Genomic DNA, 20,262 nt, shown 5'->3' with positions numbered 1-20,262 from the left:
ATCTCATTGAGGTAACCAATGATGTCATCTTCTCCGTCCTTTTTCTCTTGATTCTTCTTCGGAATGAATATAATTTTCTCTATTTAATATTCTACATTAATATTAAATGTATTTAATTAATATGTATAACAAAGAGATAATCACGCTATAAAAATTTTATTAGAAAAATAAATAAATACAAAGAAAGACTTAGAATTTTTTTGTTTTTTTTTTCAAATTCACTAAAAAAATACTTAAGTCAAGTGTCCTTCAAATATGAATAAAAAATCTTTGTAGGTGCCCTTGGGACAAGGGTTACCGATTAAGGCCTTTCGATGGATCTCGGGATTTTAAATTTGCGACTCAACTGTAATGCATTGTATGAATGATTTCTCTCTAATGGATAGTTAAGTTAGAGAAAGCGGACTGTCTAAATTAGCCACCATAAACGTTTTCGATTTATCTGAGTAGCCAATGGAAAATTTTTATGAGACTAAATAAGACATTCAAAATTAATCAACTTAAATTGTATATCTGATTCCAAACAAAAAGTCCTCCTGAGTAATAATAAAATATTTTCAAGTAAAATATATAACGCTAAATCAATGGAAGGACCAACTCAAGATAATTATAAGTCCGCACCAAATGATAAACATTATCAAAATAAGTAACAAAATATTTATTTAATTTATATTATCAACTAAAATTTCTCTACGAAAACTTAACTATCTTATAAAGATGAACAAGGTGGCACCTCGTCAACTCCTGGATACAATTAAGGTTCAACTGGATACAATTAAGGTTCAAGGAGTTAAGAAGTTACTTAGCTCACGAGTCACACAAGGGAATTTGAATTAAGTAAGATAAATCTAAAACTTACTGAGACTTGTTTACAATCAATTGCCACTGTTTGCAATAGTTTGAAGCAGAAAACCCTTTCAAATCTTTATTTCTGAATTTAGGATATGTTAGTCAGTCGAGTAATATAGTCTATCGATTGATATCTTTATTTCCAATTCAGCTAATAGTCATAGTCCAATTCAAATTCACTCATCTCCGTGAAGAAAGCATTCATCTTATCTTCTTTTAGTCAGCTAGCTTTGATCTATATATTTTCCATTCACGATTAGGAAAACCAACTATGAAGTTGAATGAAAGAATTCATGCACGTAAATGCAATTGCGAACCTAATTTCCTTTCCCCCAAAAGAAATTTGTGCTTAATATATATATATAATTTGGGCCAAATTATAAAATGGGCTTTAACATCAAGAGAGAGCCCGTTTATCCCACTTAATTGGACCTGTAGTTCTACACGAGGCCCATTTAATTCACATTCAAAAATTCAAACGCTTCAACTAATGTTGATTCGTTCGAAACTTCCCTTGTTGGTGGAGACCGGGCGAGTCTGGTTAGGGTTCGAGGGAACTCCTCGCCGGCGCAGCCAGCAGTGGAAATCGACGGCGAGCATGTTGGAGCTCTTATGCCTAAATCCTATGCGTTGGCTGGAAATGTGAGAATATTATGGCGCTCTGCTCTGCTCTGCTCTGGGTGAAGATCGTGGGATCCGGTACTGGTAACCCACATCCCCTTACCTCTATCACTTTTGTCCGACGTTGCTCTCATTATTTTCCATGTTCATCCTCTGTTGTTTCTCGTATGCCTCTAGAGATGTTGACGGTTACAGGAGGAGCAAGTCTAGGTGTTTTGTTGTTTTCTCCGATTTGGTTGGAAACAATTCATGTTTCAAAAAGACTCCATTTCCATAGTATAATACTTCCGAACCTTACAATTGGATATAATTGAGAAAACTGGATTTGGTTCCGTAGATTAGTAATAGATTTGATATCATATTATTGAATTCTTCAATCCCATGAATTGCCTAGTATTCTCAAACGCTAATCTTATGCACACTATTAGAAATAGAATTTGGATTCCATAGTGTTTGATGGTTTCACAAATAGTTGGTAGAATTTGTAGTTTTTCTGTGATGAATTTGCCAATGGAGAGTACATATGCTTATTTTTGGCAATAAAATACATTAAGAAGATAGATTCATTTCCTAAGACTCTGCATTATACCTTCTGTTTAACCAGACAAAACATTTTGTACCTCTATTCTATAGCGTGTTTAACTCCATAAATTACTATTATATCCTTCCAACTTCGTGCTCACTCAATGGTCTTGTTTCTTATTCCTGAAAGTTGAAACGTGGAGATATTAAACGTGTTTTACTATATGATGGTTTTGAAAAATGGTAGAGATGCTAATAGTAAAACTTATTTTCAACAAGATCAGGTTATTTTTGTTATTTTTGTTTTTTTTAATCTAAATTTCTATTATTTTTATAGTCCTTATTCTTTATGTTTAGGGCTGGTTGGATTCCAGTCTTTTTCATTGAATGAAATACAGCAAAAATATATAATTTCTAGGCACAACTGATGTTGCACCTCTTTGTATGTTTTGTCATGTATTAGTCGATTATTTAATGTAGTTCTCTACTTGTTTGACATTATCACTTTTTTTTTCTGTAAGTTATAGTTTGAAACTCTGAGCCCTTGAGAATTATCTGCAAATTAAGGAGGTTTTTTAAAAACCTCCGGTAGGGATTTCCATGATTTAGTTAAAATTTGTTTCATTTTATTAGTTGACCATTTTTTTAAAACCTTTTCTCATTTGGTTTATGATTCAATTTGATTATTAGTATTTAACCAGTTGATGAAGTAGTCGATTGAAGTAGATGTTTATTTGCCTTTTACTTTTTCAATTAAAGTGGAAAGGAGGGGCAACCCTTGTTGATGTGAGTGTGACCATGAGAAGAGAGGGATACGAGATAAGGCTTAGGGAGGTTGGACCGTAACCTAGAATTCCATAAAAAGAAAATTAGAAAGGAAAAATAAATCAATATTTGATAATATATTAGAATAAAGAACGAGGGCTAATTCTTTGTAGTCAATGTATAATTTTCTTCAATAATCAAAAAGGCATAACTTTAATGTTTGGTTTGTCATACATATTATGGATAAAATCATAAAATACACCCAACAACATTTCATTTTCATGTATTTTAATAATATTGTTTACCTGGAAGGAATAGAGGAGATGAGGAAGGGGCAAGCTTTTTTCTCTTTCTAAGAAACAACATATACCACTTCAATCACTAATCGGTCAGTGAGTCAAGTGGCTCGGCTTAATTCTGTCGACCGAGTCGATTCAGCTGACTGGACTTTGTTAGGGTGGTTAATTAGCCACCAAACATGTTTAGGTTGTCTAACGTGGTCCATGCATGCAGTGAGATCACGTCGTGTAATATATGTATTACTGTTTTTTGTTCCATATGGATTACTACAATTTGAGTTAATTAATTATTAATCGAGATTAACTAAGTAAATTAGTTACTACTGGGGCATTTGTTAAGCTCTCGGATATAGTTCGTTTATTCAATTTTCTTCTCATTTCGGGCAATCAAATTTTTTGATGTGACAATTGCTATGTAACGAGAAAGAATAATAATATTATTAGCTAAGTGCCATATATGTGAAAGGACACATGCAGCCCCCGGAGCATAGGTGAATTGGTTGCGACGCAGCAGACTTATAGAAGAGGGCAAGGGTTCGAATCCTGGCGAAGCCAAGCAATACCCTCTTGCGTCGTAACCAACTACACTTTCTCGATTTACCTTCTCATAGATGGTCGTGGGGCCGACCGTGTGGGGCCGCTAAGGTGACGGATCCACCTTTTTGCAGAAGAAAGGACCCATGCACCGATGGCCTATATCAAAAAAAAAATGATAATCCCAGTAGCCAACATCTATGGGGGTGGTCGGCCCGATCCCACGGAAGTTTCCCACCGACCACCAGGGTAAATCGGGAAGCACATACGGCGGTCAATCCAGATGCCCAGCATCCTTTGATTGCGTTCCCCATTTAGAGGAAAATTCCTGCAAATACGCCGTAGCTGGGGATCGAACTGCGGATCCCTAGGTTACAACTCGGATGTCCTACCGTTGCACCATTGTCCAACCGATGGCCTATATCAAGTATACATTTAATACTCTGTCAAATTTATATATACATAAATATTTCATATTGATTTCATTAGATCAGTTTCCTTTCTTCTCTTCTTCCCTGTACCAATCTTTCTGACCAAGTAAAGCCAATCTTCACCTTGCCTCCATGTGACCATGTGATAAGTAAACTAGCCGTAAGCTAAAAGAAGTAAAGAATGACAGAGAAAAATAGTGACATGCTGGTTATTCTAATATAACAATTGCAAAAAAAAAAAAATTGTTTGCGTGCATTTCCCCTTGAGGAAGAAACACATGAAAAATCACACTCGGTTTATCATGACGGATAAAAAAAGGATTTTATTAAAATTAAAAATTCTGCAAACTATTCAATTTGCGGGGAAAAAAGAACGATATATGTGAGATGTGGACCACACGAAGATGGGGAAAAGGGCATCCACTGTGAATTCCATTTCTCTTTCTTGCCATTTGTCACTAGTTGATGGATGAAGCTTCCATATTCTTTTCTGTCTTTTTCATCATGATTTTGTCCACCGATAAACATAAATTATGGACCTGAAAAATATTCACTACCTACCTACTAATAGTGTGTGTAACAAAGATGGTTGATTAAATTTATCTACCCACTTAATTTAATTTGATAACTTTCAATAATTAATGCTAATTTTGACTTTACATTTATCTACCCACTTAATTCAATTTACACCTCAATTTAACAACTTTCAGTGATTAATGCTAAGCTTGGCTTGACGTGCATTCCAAGCCTGCTGATTCCTTTCTTACATTTACGATGAAAATAGGAATTTAGAAACGAATATATTTTCTTATCTCTTAATAAAATTTAAAATTTCATTTATTTTGAAAGAAAAATATAAAGTTGATTTTTAATTTGATCAAACGATATCAAATTCAAATTTCATTTTTAATTTTATTTTAAATTCATCATTATTGTTGGAAACCGAATGATATATTAAATATAATTCAATTCATAGATATGCCCATTATAAATTTATATTAGAGTTTATTTTTATAATTTTTATTTACATATTATTTTACAAAAAATAATAATACATTTCAAATAAATTAAAAATAACTAATTTCTCAATAAAAAATAATATACAATTAACACTAATATAAATAAATATTCCCACTATCCAAGTAAATGAAATTATTAATCAAACCATAAATAATTTGATCTTTACACCATTTATCACTAAGACCAAATTATCAAAGATAAAGAACCGTGCGTCTACCTCTTAAGAACTATCTCCTTGAGTGTAATCAATGGTGCATCTTCTCCATGCTTTTCACCTTGATCTTCATTAGAACCAATATCCTTCTCTTTATTTGATATTCTACATTAATTTTAAAATTATTTAATTGATATATTTAACAAAAAGATACTCATGCTATAAAAATTTTATTAGTAACAAAACAAATAGAATGAAATGACTTAAACTCAGTGTCCTTGGAGTATTGGCTCATCGGTGTAAACAACAAAATCTTCTCAACTAAAATATATCATGCTAAATTAATATAGGACCAACTCAAGATAATTATAAGCCTGCGCAAAACTTTACTTAACAAAAAACAAGTTTCAACTTGTTATGCCACATCAAACATCAAACGATAAACATTATCAAAATAAGCAAAAAAAAAATTGATTAACTTTTATTCTTAACCAAAATATACCAATGCTAAAGCAATAATGAACTAACTAAGATGATAATAAAGTAATTAAGAAAACTTTACCCTTAAAGATGACCGAGATGAAACATATACTTTAGCGCCTCGTCAACTCCTAGATACAATAAGATTCAAGGAGTTGAGTTACTTAGCTCACAAGGGAATTTGCATTAAGTCAAGAGAAATCCAAAACTTCTTGAGGCTTGTTTTTGCCTAATAGAAACCTGAATATAAGAAATTTTTGAATCAAAATATTGTAAAGATCCAAAAAAAAAAAAAAAGAATGTATACTATTTTGCAAAGGAAATCAAATATTTTCTTCTGCAATAAAAAAATGGAATAGATTAGTTCTTCTTCCTCAACTAAAATTAAAACATATTTTCCTTGAAAGTTCATCTTTGAACCCAACAACTGTTTTTTAAATCTTATATATATTTTCCTTCTCAGACTCATATTTAGGTTTCAATGTCTCTAATTGATAAGACTTCAGCAAACTTCTCATCTATTATACTGCATAATATCTCAATACCAATGGCACTAATGAGCTCAAAATTGAACTTACCAAGTTCCTCTTCTAGGCTTTCCGCAAGTTTCACTTCTAGGCTTTCCGTATTTATTTTCGTAGCTTCCCTCCCTGTTCAATACATCGCGACCCTAACCACAGCTCATTACGCAGCGGAGCTCAATACAGTGACCCTAACCCAATGGAGGGGATAAGAGGTCTCACTGATCCTCAGAATGGGAAAGAAAAGAAAATAGAAGTTAGTGGTTGGGCTAGTGGTCTAGCGCCCTTGTTTCTTCCCGAAGATCAGAGCTGTTAGCGAGCGAAGAAAGGAGCGATTTCAATAGGCCAAGCAATGTAGAATAGGCGAAGTAACCACATACACATCGCCGCGGAGCCCTCGAGCCGAGCTTCCTCAGGTATCCCATATCCCAATGTATCCCCTTGTATTGTAAATCTGGGCGGCGGCCGCTACGCCCGCCCAGCCATGAGGTGGCTTCGCCCGGCCGGCCGGAGGTCGCTTCGCCTTGACGCGAGGTCATCTGCGGCCGCTTCGGCCGGACGCGAGGTCGCCTCGCACGGCCGGCCAGCCGGAGCTCGTCTAGGCCATTTCGCCCGAACGCGAGGTCGTCTGCGGCCGCCTCGCCGGGCCGCGTGGTCCCTTGTGGTCGCCCGCAACCGCGCGCCTCGCGCGATCGCAAAGTCGGTCTCGGTCGCCCGCGGCCGTGCGCCTAGCTCGATGGCAACGTCTCTCGCGGTTGCGCGGTTCACGCGAGCGGCCGCGGCGATCTGAGAAGAAGGAAGGGAAAGAGGGAATTAGGGTTTTTATGAGAATGGGAAAGGGGATTAGGCTTTCTTATAATTAAAAAGTCTATTAATTTTTTATATGAGATTAGTTATAGTTTTTTTAGTTCAATAATTAGAAATTTAATTAGTTTGATTTTTAAATAAATTTATATTATTTATTCTTTTATATAACATGTTAAAAGTGATTTGCAGGTATTTTTAAAGACAATTTTGATGGCAAATTTTGCAGGTGAGATATTATTTAAGAATATAATTATAATATTAAAAATCATTACATTGCATGTTAATGTTATAGTTCATCAATTTGTTCTTTTTTTCGTTAGTAATTTTTTAAAATTTAATGATTTCACTTATGTGTTAATTCTATTTTGTAGTTTCTTCTCTTCGTTCATCATCGAAGCAGCAGACTACACTTTATATGTATTCACCGTATGATGATAAAACTAAACATTTATCTCTCTTATTTAGTATTGGAGGTAGTTGTTTAGTACTTGTTCTCGTAGTGATAGCGATATTAAGTTGGGTGTGCATTCGATTACGTAATGCACCTCAAGCTACGATAGGAAATTCACCTTCTTCAACGGGATTACAACAACATGTGATCGAGATGTTTCCTATATCTATCTACACCGAAGATCACTCCAGTGAATTACCTGAAGAATGTGTGATCTGCATTGAAGACTTTCAAAATGGTCAAGAAATTCGCACTCTTTCTTGTAATCATAGTTTTCATAGTTATTGTATAGATTCTTGGCTTAGTCAGCATACGAGATGTCCACTGTGTAGAACAGAGTTTGTAAATACTACTTTGTCTATGTGATTATATTTAGTTGTTTAGTCATGGTAGGATGTAACTGATCTGTTTAGCTATATGTGGAGTTATGCAACCTTAATTTATCATCTAATTTGGGTTTGAGTGGTTTATGGTCTTTTTAGCTTTCCTCACTTTGATGAATGCAATTTATTATTCTTTATTAGATATAGAGACCGTCACCGAGATAGTTAGCATTTTGAAAGTGTCTTTAACATTTGTTAATAATGTGTCTTACAGAATTTAACATTTTTTCTTTAACCGTGCTTCCCAAGGAAGCAAAGTCATAGCCCATCGCCTCGTATACGTCTTTTGGGAATCTTGATCATATATGTAAGACATCACTATTTTCACTTTTTTATTATTTCTCCAACTCTTCTACAACATCTGACTTAGAATGTTGGAAGGATTTCACTAAAGTTCATCTTAACCTCCTTTCTAATCCTTTTTCAATTGTCATTACCGGAGATCTTTGTCGAAGTCCTTGAGTTGTTCGGCCTAACAACTATCAATCCATCAACAACCGACTTGATAGAAGCCGATCCAATAGAAATCGACTTGACATGCATTTGACCTACCAAAAGAGTTCAGTTGGTAGATTCATCGAGAAGTCTATCTATCCAAGTTCAGTAGATACATCAAGAAGTCAATCCATCCCTGAACTAAGACCAGATCAATTTTTTTTTTCATTTGGTTTGCTGGATTACAAACGTAGATTGAATGTAGCTGTGGAGTGGCATTTGTGGGAGGGGAATAGGTAGAAGGAATACGTAGGCTTTGGGGGAGCTGATGTTGATTCTGGTAGATAATTTTCCATCAACTCTTCGGTTACGTCGTTGCTAGGTAATCCTTTATATGTTTTTTTTTCTATTGAATATTTAAAGTTGTTTCTGCCATGAGGTTCTTTTTAAAACTGATTACACCATTAGTTAACTAGTTGACAAGAGTTATTTGAGATTGGTTTATGATGTAAAAAGTGAATGTCATTTTAAAATTGGATTTTCATGATATAGAGGTTGTATTTAGGCTTGGTACACTTTATTTTGGGTTTGAATTAGGTGTTGCATGTTATTTTGGGCTTGGTTGGGAGTTTTTTGGGCCGAAATGATTCTATTGAAAAATTTGATCTAAATTTCCATCGCTCTGAAATCACATAATCAAATAATTTATGTGAGAATATATATGAACCTAAAAAAAAAAAATAAAATACTTTCCCATAAAAGTAAAAAATCGAGGATAATCGTTGAAACCTGTGAAATAAAATGATAATGGCTAGCAATAATATTACTAAACAGTTTAAATTATATTGTCAACTAACTTGGATTCCATTTTGAGCTGTCAGACAAACCAATTTTTGGTAGAGCAAACTAACTTATTAAAAATTTATCATCTGATAGAGTGGAACTCACCGATCCATCTTCATAGTAGATTGAAAAATCTTCAAACCTAACATAGATTGCATGTTAAATAAGTTAGTCCACCAAAACAAATAAAAAATATCTACGATTCCAATTTGATAATTTCAAAAATGGACTTGAATGCTTATTTTTATTTAGATTTTTTATTTTTTTTCTTTTCAAACGACGGGTCAATCGAGTCTATCTAGTTTCGGGCCACTTGAACCCGCAATCTGTATGACCCATTTAAATTCATTTTAAATGAGTTGATAAAATTTCAACTTAATATTTTTTATTATTTGATGAACCAGGTCAATCCAACAGACCCAACCTTAATTCACGATTCTAATTTGCATTGAATCCATTGTTTGGAACATTTATATAGGCAAAAAAAAAATATTAGATCAACATACACCTCTAATATATATATATATATATATATATATATATATATATATAATATCTACTACACACTACTATAAATCCTCTTACAATCCAATTAGCTCTCATAAAAAAATTACTATTAAGTGCCCTCCGTACAAGATAGATCAAATAAGACAAAGCAAGATGCCTCACCTTTGTCAAGAGTCGTCCAACTCTATAGTATCATTCATAAACCCGAAGAATCTGGTGATAGGTGGGCATCTCATGTCTTATGTGTAGCCAATGTTTAATCTTTCTCCATAAATCTGTAATAGGTAGACATCTAAATAATAGTTGTTTCTACATCTCCAACACTTATTTAAAAAAGTACATTGTCGATCCTCTCTAGTTTGAATACGTACGTCTTAATCCGTGACATCATTGTGTAGGCGCTTAATCAGTGAGAAATCCGAGTGTACCACCTCCCAAGTTCATATGTTTGTTCTTCTCGAGTAGGTATGATGCAACCACTTGATCTCGGAATCCTCTCTGGCCAAAGCATGCATTTCAAATTCCTAAATCCATTCATTGTGTAATCCCACCTTATCTATCCATTATTAAACTCGTAAATGCGGGTTACTTAACATAGTCAAATAGATCTCCAATTATTGAGTGATGTAAACAATAATTAATTTTAATAAAATTATAATTTATAATTTAAAAATATTATAATAACAATTCTAAAAAAATATGGAAACACACGGTAAAAAAGTCTATAAGTAAATAGTTAGTAAGATATAAGAATCATAAAATAAAATAATAAATAAAAAGGAAATTATTTGCATATTTTAAATGTGTAAAATTTATATATTTTTTGTTTATTTTTAAATAAAAATGGAAGAGAATATATTAATTTAATATTAATAGAGATAAGCTTACATTAATTTTAAAATTACATTAATAGAGAGACAATTGCTTATATTTGTATAAAATTTAAAAATTATTATTTTAACATTAATAGAGATAAGCTTACATTAATTTAGTATAAATTTTAAGATTACATTAATAGAGACATAATTGTTTACAATATTTTGAATAAATTTAAAATTTGTTATTTTGACATTATAATAGAGATAAGCTTGCATTAATTTTGTATAAATTTTAAGATTTATTATTTTAACATCAATAGACATAAAAGCTTATATTAATTTTCTATAAAATTTAAGATTATATTAATAGAGAGATAAGCTTAGATTTGGTATAAATTTTAAAATTTATTGTTTTGACATTAATAGAGATAAGCTTAGATTTGGTAAAATTTAAAATTTATTATTTTGACAGATATGGTTACATTAATTTTATATACATTAATTTTAACATTTAAGATTGCATTAATAAGAAATTACAGAAGGCAAATAATTTCACTTCCATTTATTTATATATATTTATTAATGATTCTTATATCTTACTAATTATAAACTTTTTTGTGCGTATTTATAAACTAAAGAATGGGCTAAGATTTACAAAATATTGTATTGCATGCAATACTAAACTTTCATATCATTTCACATCGATCATGTTGCTTCGTATTTTATTTCTTGTGTTTGTTTCGATTGGCGGGGGACAGGGAAGACCATGGAACAAGAAGCAAGCTAAGCATTCGCTTAAAACCATTCAGGTCGATCGTTATTAATATATATTTCTTTAATTTTGAGAAATTAGAAATAATATTTTTATTGAAATTATGATGATTATTTTTTGTCAGACAATAGCAGGAGATCTATTCGACTGTGTTGACATGTACAAGCAACCAGCATTTGACCACCCTTTGTTGAAAAATCACACTCTTCAGGTAGTATTGAGTGAGCTAGCAATAAATTAGAAATATAAGTCAAATTGATATGATGTTTTTTATTGCATGACTGATATATATAATTCCTTTAATTTGGCTCTTTTAAAATAATTAATCTTTGCAGTTAAAACCAAGTAGCTTTCCGAAAGGAATGAAGCTTGCAAAAGCTAAAGCTAAACCAGCTTCTTTTTATGGATTCAATGATACTTGTCCTTCTGGCACTGTTCTCGTCCACCGTGCTCGGAAACAAGATTTAATTGAGTCTCAGCTCTTGAGAAACCATTTTAGAGCACAAGCCTACGATCCAACTGAGGAAGGGCATCACGTAAGTTACGTTGTTATTTATTAATTATATTATTACAATTTTAATTCATTATTTAATTATATATTTCAAAGATAAATAATATTAATTTAATTTGCATTATATATACACATATAGTACGCAATAATTCAAGCTGGGCCTGGTCCATTTTATGGAGCGTACGCAAAAATGGCTACTTATAAGCTTCCAGATCAACTAGCTGATCAGACATCGGCCAGCACTATATATGTTTTTGGCGATACAAATGTTCCAATGAATGAACAAAATGTGATACAGGCTGGTTGGCATGTAAGTTACATTAATATATATAAATCATTTACTAATTTTGTTTTAATTTAATTATATCGTCATTAATATTTATATATATATTTATTTCACAGGTTTCAACATCCTTGTACAATTCCAGCTGGCCTCGATTTTTTACTTTTTGGACCGTAAGTGTGTATATATATATATATATATATCATTTATTTTTAATATATATATTTAATTATGTTGCTAATTTTCAGCGTGATGGATATGATAAAACGGGATGTGGGAATTTGTTATGCGCTGGTTTTGTCAGCACTACTAATATTTATGGACCTGGAAGTTTTATTCCTCAATTTTCCACTTATGGAGGCGAACAGAAATATCTACCCATACTAATCGCTAGGGTGGGTAATTAATATATATTAATTTTTTCTTCTTCTTAATTATATTTCTAATTAAATATGCTAGCTATTTTATAATTTTATTGAAGTTTAATATATCTTTATTAATAAATTAAATTTTTTGTATCTATATAGGATTCTAACACAGGGAATTGGTGGGTTACCTATAATGATGAGCTTCCACTTGGGTATTTTCCAAAGGAATTGCTTCCGAAGATGGATGATTATTCAGACGGTGTTCAAATGGGTGGACATGTTTACTCTCCCTTCAATGTACCGAGCCCTCCGATGGGCAGTGGTCATCCAAGTAATGAAGGACGTAACAAAGCTGCTTATTTCATTCAAGTTCAGTTTGTGGATGAGTCAAATAAATTATTCACTTTGAATACTGAATTTATTGAGACGAGGGCTGATCTTGGTGATTATTATAGTATAGCTGATGATCATGATACAGATGATACTGATAAATATGTTTTTGCTTATGGAGGAGTTGGAGGTTTCACAAAGTGATCTCTTTAATTTCTCATGCGTAATAAATAAATTGTCGACTTTAAGTTCATTAATAAATATTAGCTTTCTTTTGCTAGTGTTACGTAAGTTCCATATTCAATTCGTTCTAAAATTTTTTATGAAATCTCGATCAAGTTACGTTTTTCAATGGAATCATTCGATGGCCCTAAAATATTAAAACCACTAACCAGGCCCAAAATGGATTCTTAACATGCCCAAATCCAACCTTCCACTATGAGATTGAATCCATTCTACATCGTCTGGATCATTTTCATGTGTATAGGAGATTGTCTGAATCCAACCTTGGACAGATTAAGTATCAACGATAACCCTCAATTAAATGCCTCTTTATTATTGTCTTACTTTCATAGGTAGCATATATATATCTCTGGAATGCTTATCCTAGTTTGGAGTAGGCATCCAATTCTACCAGGTAGATTACATATATAACCTAAAAATTTATCGATCGAGACCAATATCCAAGTAATTAAATTCATATGAGAAAAGCATGTCATGTCTTTCTTGGTATACTGCATCAGTGCTATCAGATTATCGATTAAATGGAAACAGTTCTATAGCAGGACTATATATAAGAGTCCAGGAGCAGCCAGCCATTCCACTCTTTTAACTTTTCAGTCACAAAATTAAATCAAAATGGAATGCATGCTGGAAGAATCAATCAGAGAGAAATAGTAATTGAACAATTGAGTGCAGAGATCTTGTACCAGGTGACATCATCCATTTTAGTCTGTTCAAGAATACTGAGATCAAATTCAGCAGCATGTTTAAAAAATTAAAGAATATATAATGGTGTGACACTAAAAGAGGAAGCTTGTTTTTTTTTACGACATCTAGGATATTTCTGCACGTCGACTAATGATGTGAGTGTATGAAGACATCTAAGCAGTGGCGGATCCAGACTAGTTTTTCAACCGGGGCTTAATTTTTTTAATATATAATAAATATATATAAAAAATAAAAATACAATTAATAATGATAATAATAAAAAAACAGGACATCTAAGTAGGAAAATATTTAAACATTTTACAAGCTCTTCTTCTGCCATTTTCAGAAGCACATACATACAGAAATCACATGTCCAATATAATTTTAAGATTATGCAAGATTTTTTTTAAAACCAATTGATAAATGAAACAGCATACAATCACCCAGAATCGATTAACTTTTACCTTTATCACCTCGTTGATAATCCTCCTATTTGTATATATAAATTATGCAATCTGTGTATGTAAAAGTGCAGGTTTTAAAAGGCAGAAGGAATAAAACCATCCTAAGCTTCTAAGAGGATTTTAAGGTAAAATGTCATTTCTAGCACCTCTACTTGCCTATTCAATATAGGGATCACTCTCAATTCTGTGGTTACACAATGCCACAAAGGAGACATGAGAAGTTTATGCAACATTTAATTCCAACTTCAGATACATGAATACTTGTACTGATTTAAAAAGCATTTCAAAAAAAGTAACTGAGAAAACCATATAAGATAAAAAATTATACCTTCCTGAGCCGGAACCTTAGGCTGTATAGGAGGAAACCGATGGTCCCTCAGAGCACTGCAAGAAGACAATTATCCATCATTTACAGTTTCCAACAAAAATACGATTACGGTAATAACACATTATCTATAGGAGAAAAATGATATATCCTTGTGAATGCACTATTTTATCTCATATGCATTAGTCAATGAATTTTATTAATTTGACCACAGAAAAGCAATAGGTTTCAAGGTGGAACTAGTTCAAGATGAACATTTTTTTAGGAGAAAAAACATATTTAAAAAACAGGAAAGGTTTCACTGCTTTCTTCCAAGTCACAAACAATGGGCTGAAACAAAAACAATAGGTTCATTGGATATACTAATCAAATTGCAGTGTCCTCTACTCTATGCACATACATATTGACCAAAATAAAGTTGATGTCAGTAGTTCTGCAATTAGGATCATACATCATTTAGTTATTTAAGGTCTAAGGCACTAATTTTATTAATTCATCTAGTTTGTCAAAGTGTGCTTCAGTGAGAGCATATTAACAAAAAGCAATAAACGAAGAATGTCTATATCAAATTAGACATAGGAGTATCGTGATTGTAAAATATATGATCAGTTAATTTGTTTACAACTACCGCAGAAATTAGACAAGGTATCACACTTTCAGATAAACAATGTTGGCCAAAGCAGAATCAAATTCACAGTCCTCTAAAACAGATTTGTTTATACCTAATCCTAAAGCTTGAAGTTGAAGGCAGCGCTTTGGGTGGGATTGAATTTGGTCTCCTCGCTGAGTCCCGTCTACGCTGTTCTAAGAAGACGTTTCTGCCTTTGGCTTTCTTCTATTCCGGATACACGCTTTCTGCCTCCTAGTTCACTATGGATTGAGGGCGGGGGCGGGGTGAAGGCAGCGATCGAAGCTTGAAGGCAGGGACGGGGTGGTTCGGAGGACGCGATCGGCGGCAATCGAAGCTTGAAGCCGGCAATCGAAACTTGAAGGCGGCGAGCGGCGATCGAAGCTTGATGGCGGCGATCGAAGCTTGAAGGCCGCGATCGGCGGCGATCGAAGCTTGAAGGCGAGAAGGTTCAGAGACGGTGTCGCGGTGCGGTTCGGAGGACACGATCGAAGGAGGAGGAGGATGCGGACGGTGCGAGAAGCGGTGCGTAACCTAAATCTAACTTAACCCCAAAAAATTAGGGCCATATTCCATGGGCCGTCGCCCGTCGGCCTGATTGCCATGGGCCCCTGGCCCAGGGGTGCCTCTGTCGGAAGGGATTTATGGAGAGGCGGAGACGGAGCCTGTACAAGACGGCAAGACGCCGGTGCTGGGGCACAGCCTGGGGCGGCACTGGCGGTGCTAGTAGCAGACGAGGTGGCGACGCTAATACCTCCTCCAAATGCTACCGCGATCTCAGGGGGGCTCAAGCCCCCCCCCCCCTCGCCCCCCCTTTGGATCCGCCACTGCATCTAAGGTGGTGGATCCACCTTTTTGCAGAAGAGTGTATGAAGACATCAAATCTGACGGGCATTGATCGCTTTTTTTTTAATATATATTATGTGTAGAAAAGAAGATATCCAAGGGAATCAGTTCTGTAACCTCATAGTTATTTTTTTATTCTTATATTGCCACGTGTCTCATGAATATTTACATCTTCTGTTCACAAACCCACGAAAGATAGAGATTCATATAATTCTGCCGGATCAATATCTAGTTGGGAAATACAATAACCTCAAACTACTAGGAAAAAGTGAAAATTAGGAAATGCAATGAGGAAGTATAACCAATGCTGCCGATAATGTTTCATAATTAACATGTATCCAACAATAGAACAACTTTATTACACAATGGCATCTCCATCACTAACAAGAGTTGTGGATGCCATAGATTTCATGGATGCCACACAAATCAAAAAGTATGATAAGATTGAAGTAAATCTTAGCATCCTGGTACATATTTCTCAGGCTTCACCACCTCCACCTCCATCACTCCTTTTGATATGATCTTGAAGATGATGCATCGATCACCCAATTCTAGATTATTTTCCTAGCTCACTGAAAACATTCCATTCACTGAAAACTATATATCTTCAATATTAAACATGCTGCCGAACAAGAACAAGATCTCTTGATCTGAGTAGTCTAATATCACTGGAGAAGAGAATCCTATAACTAAAATTGATATCACCTAGTACATCATCTTTATACTTAGTTTTTCTCCTTGCTCGTTCTTCTCTCATTTGTTCTTCCAATTAATATTAATGGTCTAATTTTGTGCATTTGACCTAAATACCTAATATATTCTTTCTATAAATAATGGTCACGTCTAAATCTAAGATCCACCCGCATTTCCAGCGGCTTACAGCCTGATCAAGTTGCGTTGGCATCGGCCTTTTTGCAGGCAAATTGGGCTTCCAGCCCAATTAAGAATAATAACCCAATTTTCTACATTCGGCTTAAATATCGAATATTTTCTCTTCACAAATTATATCCACGTCTATATCCATTTGTCACAGTAGCATTTCCAACAGCCTGTAATCGGGTTCTCGAGTACATTCAACTAATATATTTAATATTTTATTTCTGCAAATTATATTCACGTCCAAATCTAGTTGACGTGTCAGCATTTCCAACGGCTAATGCACTGGCATTTTCAACAGCTGGTTGGAGCTAGTTGTGCTGCTGCCGACTCAAATCTTGCTGGTAAATTGGGCTTCTGGTCCAATTAAGACTAATAGCCCAAATACCTAATATTTTCTTTTACAAATTATATTCACGACTAAATCTAGTTGATGCATTAACATTTCCAGTGGCTTGTGCCACTAAATTGGGCTTCTGGTCCAATTAAGATTAATAGCCTAAAATTTTGCATTTGGATCAAATACTAAATATTTTCCTTTTACAATTTATATTTGCGTCTAAATCCAATACACGCTCTGACATTTCCAGGAGCCACTTGGGCTGGTGTAGACCCTTACAATGGGCAAATTGGGCTTTGGGCTCAATTAAGACTAATGGTCCATTTTGTACATTCGACTCAAATATCTAATATTGTTTTTCTATAGATTATAGTAATTGGTCTATATCCATGGCATTAGTCAGAAAGCTAGTTGCACTAGCACCGAACCTCTTTGTTTTTTTTTGTAACTCAAGTATTTTTTTTATTTTTTTCTTAATTTAGGTTTTAAGTTCATGGGGCATAGCTTTGTTGGTTACGACGCAGCAGAATTACAGAAGAGGGCAAGGGTTTGAATTCTGACGAAGCCAGGCAATACTCTCCTGCGTCGTGACCAACTGTAATTTCTCGATTTACTTCCTCAGAAATGGTCGTGGGACCGATCGTGTAGAGCCGTTGGGTCACCTTTAGCAGAAAAAGTAAACTAACCGTAAGCTAAAAGAAGTAAAGAATGACAGAGAAAAATAGTGACATGCTGGTTATTCTAATATAACAATTGCAAAAAAAAAAAAATGTTTGCGTTCCTTTCCCCTTGAGGAAGAAACACATGAAAAATCACACTCGATGATGACGGATAAAAAAAGGATTTTATTAAAATTAAAAATTCTACAAACTATTCAATTTGCGGGGAAAAGAGAACGATATATGTGGGATGTGGACCACACGAAGATGGGGAAAAATGCATCCACTGTGAATTCCATTTCTCTTCCTTGCAGACTTGAGTTTTCTACTCGTTCTCTCCCTTTCTTTCTGCCATTTGCCCCTAGTCGGATGGATGATGCTTCCATATTCTTTTCTGTCTTTTTCATCATGCTTTTTGCCCACCGATAAACATAAACAAGATGACTATGGACCTAAAACATATTTACTATCTACCTATTACTACCCTAATTAGTGTGTGTAACAGAGATGATTGATTAAATTTATCTCCCACTTAATTGAATTTGATGATTGAAACTACCCTAATTAGTGTGTGTAACAGAGATGATTGATTAAATTTATCTCCCACTTAATTCAATTTGATGACTTTTAATGGTTAATGTCAATTTTAACTTTACATTTATCTACCCATTTTAATTCAATTTGATGACTTTCAGAGGTTAATGCCAAGCTTGGCTTGACGTTCTTTCCAAACCAGCTGATTCCTTTCCTACGTTTACGATGAAAATAGGAATTTAGAAACTAATATATTTTCTTATCTCTTAAGAAGATTTAAAATTTTATTTATTTTGAAAGAATTATATAAAGTTGATTTTTAATTTGATCAAACATATCAAATTCAAATTTCATTTTAAATTTTATTTTAAATTCATCATTATTGTTGGATACTGAATGATATATTAAATATAATTCCATTTATATATAGATGCCCATTATAAATTTATATTAGAATTTATTTTTATATTTTTTATCTACATACAAAAATAATGATACATTTCAAATAAATTAAAAATAACTAATTTCTCAATAAGAAATAATATACAATTAACACTAATATGAATACATATTCCCACTATCCAAGTAAATGAAATCATTAATCAAACCATAAATAATTTAATCTTTACACCATTTATCACTAAGACCAAATTATCAAGATAAACGCACTGTGCGTCTACCTCTTAAGAACTATCTCCTTGAGTGTAATCAATGGTGGCATCTTCTCCATGCTTTTCACCTTGATCTTCGTTAGAACCAATATCTTTCTCTTTATTTGATATTCTACATTAATTTTAAAATTATTTAATTGATATATTTAACAAAAAGATACTCATGCTATAAAAATTTTATTAGTAACAAAATAAATATAATGAAATGACTTAAACTCAGTTTCCTTGCAGTATTGACTAAAAGTTCTTATCGGTGTAAACAACAAAATCTTCTCAACTAAAATATATCATGCTAAATTAATATAGAACCAACTCAAGATAATTATAAGCCTGCCCAAAACCTTACTTATAAAAAAAAACTTGTTATGCCACATCAATCATCAAACGACAAACATTATCAAAACAAGCAACAAAAATTAATTTAACTTTAATTTATTCTTAACCAAAATATACCTATGCTAAATCAATAATGAACTAACTAAGATGATAATAAAGTAATTAAGAAAACTTTGCCCTTAAAGATGACCGAGATGAAACATATACTTTAGCGCCTCGTCAACTCCTAGATACAATAAGATTCAACGAGTTAAGTAGTTACTTAGCTCACAAGGGAATTTGCATTAAGTCAAGAGAAATCCAAAACTTACTTGAGGCTTGTTTTTGCCAAATAGAAACCTCAATATAAGAAATTTTTGAATCAAGATCTTGTAAAGCTCCAAGAAAAAAATGTATACGATTTTGCAAAGGAAATCAAATATTTTCTTTAAAAAATGGAATAGATTAGTTCTTCTTCCTCAACTAAATTAAAACATATTTTCCTTGAAAGTTCATCTTTGAACCCAACAACTGTTTCTTAAATCTTATATTTTCCTTCTCAGACTCATATTTAGGTTTCAATGTCTCTAATTGATAAGACTTCAGCAAATTTCTCATCTATTATACTGCATAATATCTCAATACCAATGGCACTAATGAGCTCAAAATTGAACTTACCAAGTTCCTCTTCTAGGCTTTCTGCAAGTTCCTCTTCTAGGCTTTCCGTATTTACTTTCGGAGCTTCCTCCCTGTTCAATATATCGCCACTCTAATGCGGAACTGATTCATTGCACTAATCCACAGCATTCCATTAATTCCACAGCGGAGCTCAATACATCGCGAACCTAACCCAGCAGAGCTGATTCAGTCGTGTCGACACATCGCCTCGGACCGAACTTTCATCCTGTTGGCGGTGATGCTGGTGGACAGAGTGCACTACACAAAAAATCATGATTAGCGACCGAATATT

The 20,262-nt window shown here is 33.6% G+C and overlaps 1 protein-coding gene and 2 long non-coding RNA genes across 4 annotated transcripts; 1 reads left to right on the top strand and 2 right to left on the bottom strand.

Moving 5' to 3' along the window:
• Positions 1 to 5,157: 5,157 nt before the first annotated feature.
• On the bottom strand, positions 5,158 to 6,524 carry LOC141821027 (uncharacterized). Its single transcript, XR_012601184.1, has 3 exons — positions 6,254 to 6,524; positions 5,758 to 5,915; positions 5,158 to 5,360 (listed from the first exon to the last, which is right to left on the bottom strand). It is a non-coding gene; the product is annotated as an uncharacterized LOC141821027 (long non-coding RNA).
• Positions 6,525 to 11,369: 4,845 nt separating this feature from the next.
• LOC141820999 (protein neprosin-like) lies at positions 11,370 to 12,908 on the top strand. Its single transcript, XM_074708368.1, has 3 exons — positions 11,370 to 11,423; positions 11,548 to 11,748; positions 12,534 to 12,908. The coding sequence occupies exons 1-3, from the start codon at positions 11,370 to 11,372 to the stop codon at positions 12,906 to 12,908; spliced, it is 630 nt and encodes a 209-aa protein (XP_074564469.1).
• A 603-nt stretch (positions 12,909 to 13,511) lies between these two features.
• LOC141820799 (uncharacterized) lies at positions 13,512 to 15,549 on the bottom strand. 2 transcript variants are annotated; one of them, XR_012601166.1, is made up of 3 exons: positions 15,146 to 15,549; positions 14,427 to 14,482; positions 13,512 to 13,656 (listed from the first exon to the last, which is right to left on the bottom strand). It is a non-coding gene; the product is annotated as an uncharacterized LOC141820799 (long non-coding RNA). The 2 variants fall into 2 exon arrangements; XR_012601165.1 differs by lacking the exon at positions 13,512 to 13,656 and having other exon boundaries at positions 14,309 to 14,482.
• Positions 15,550 to 20,262: the final 4,713 nt, after the last annotated feature.

This window comes from Curcuma longa, unplaced genomic scaffold, assembly GCF_044706935.1.
Source record: "Curcuma longa cultivar G26 ecotype Majalengka, Jawa Barat unplaced genomic scaffold, ITB_CL_G26_1.1 utg8573_np1212_1322966_RagTag, whole genome shotgun sequence".
Taxonomy (NCBI): domain Eukaryota; kingdom Viridiplantae; phylum Streptophyta; class Magnoliopsida; order Zingiberales; family Zingiberaceae; genus Curcuma; species Curcuma longa.
This window is presented reverse-complemented; position numbering and strand designations above follow the sequence as displayed.

Coding starts and splice junctions, on each gene's coding strand:
- LOC141820999 (XM_074708368.1), top strand. CDS start 11,370: ATGTACAAGCAACCAGCATTTGACCACCCTTTGTTGAAAAATCACACT. Junction 11,424..11,547: donor TGAAAAATCACACTCTTCAG/GTAGTATTGAGT, acceptor TAATCTTTGCAG/TTAAAACCAAGTAGCTTTCC. Junction 11,749..12,533: donor CAACTGAGGAAGGGCATCAC/GTAAGTTACGTT, acceptor GTATCTATATAG/GATTCTAACACAGGGAATTG.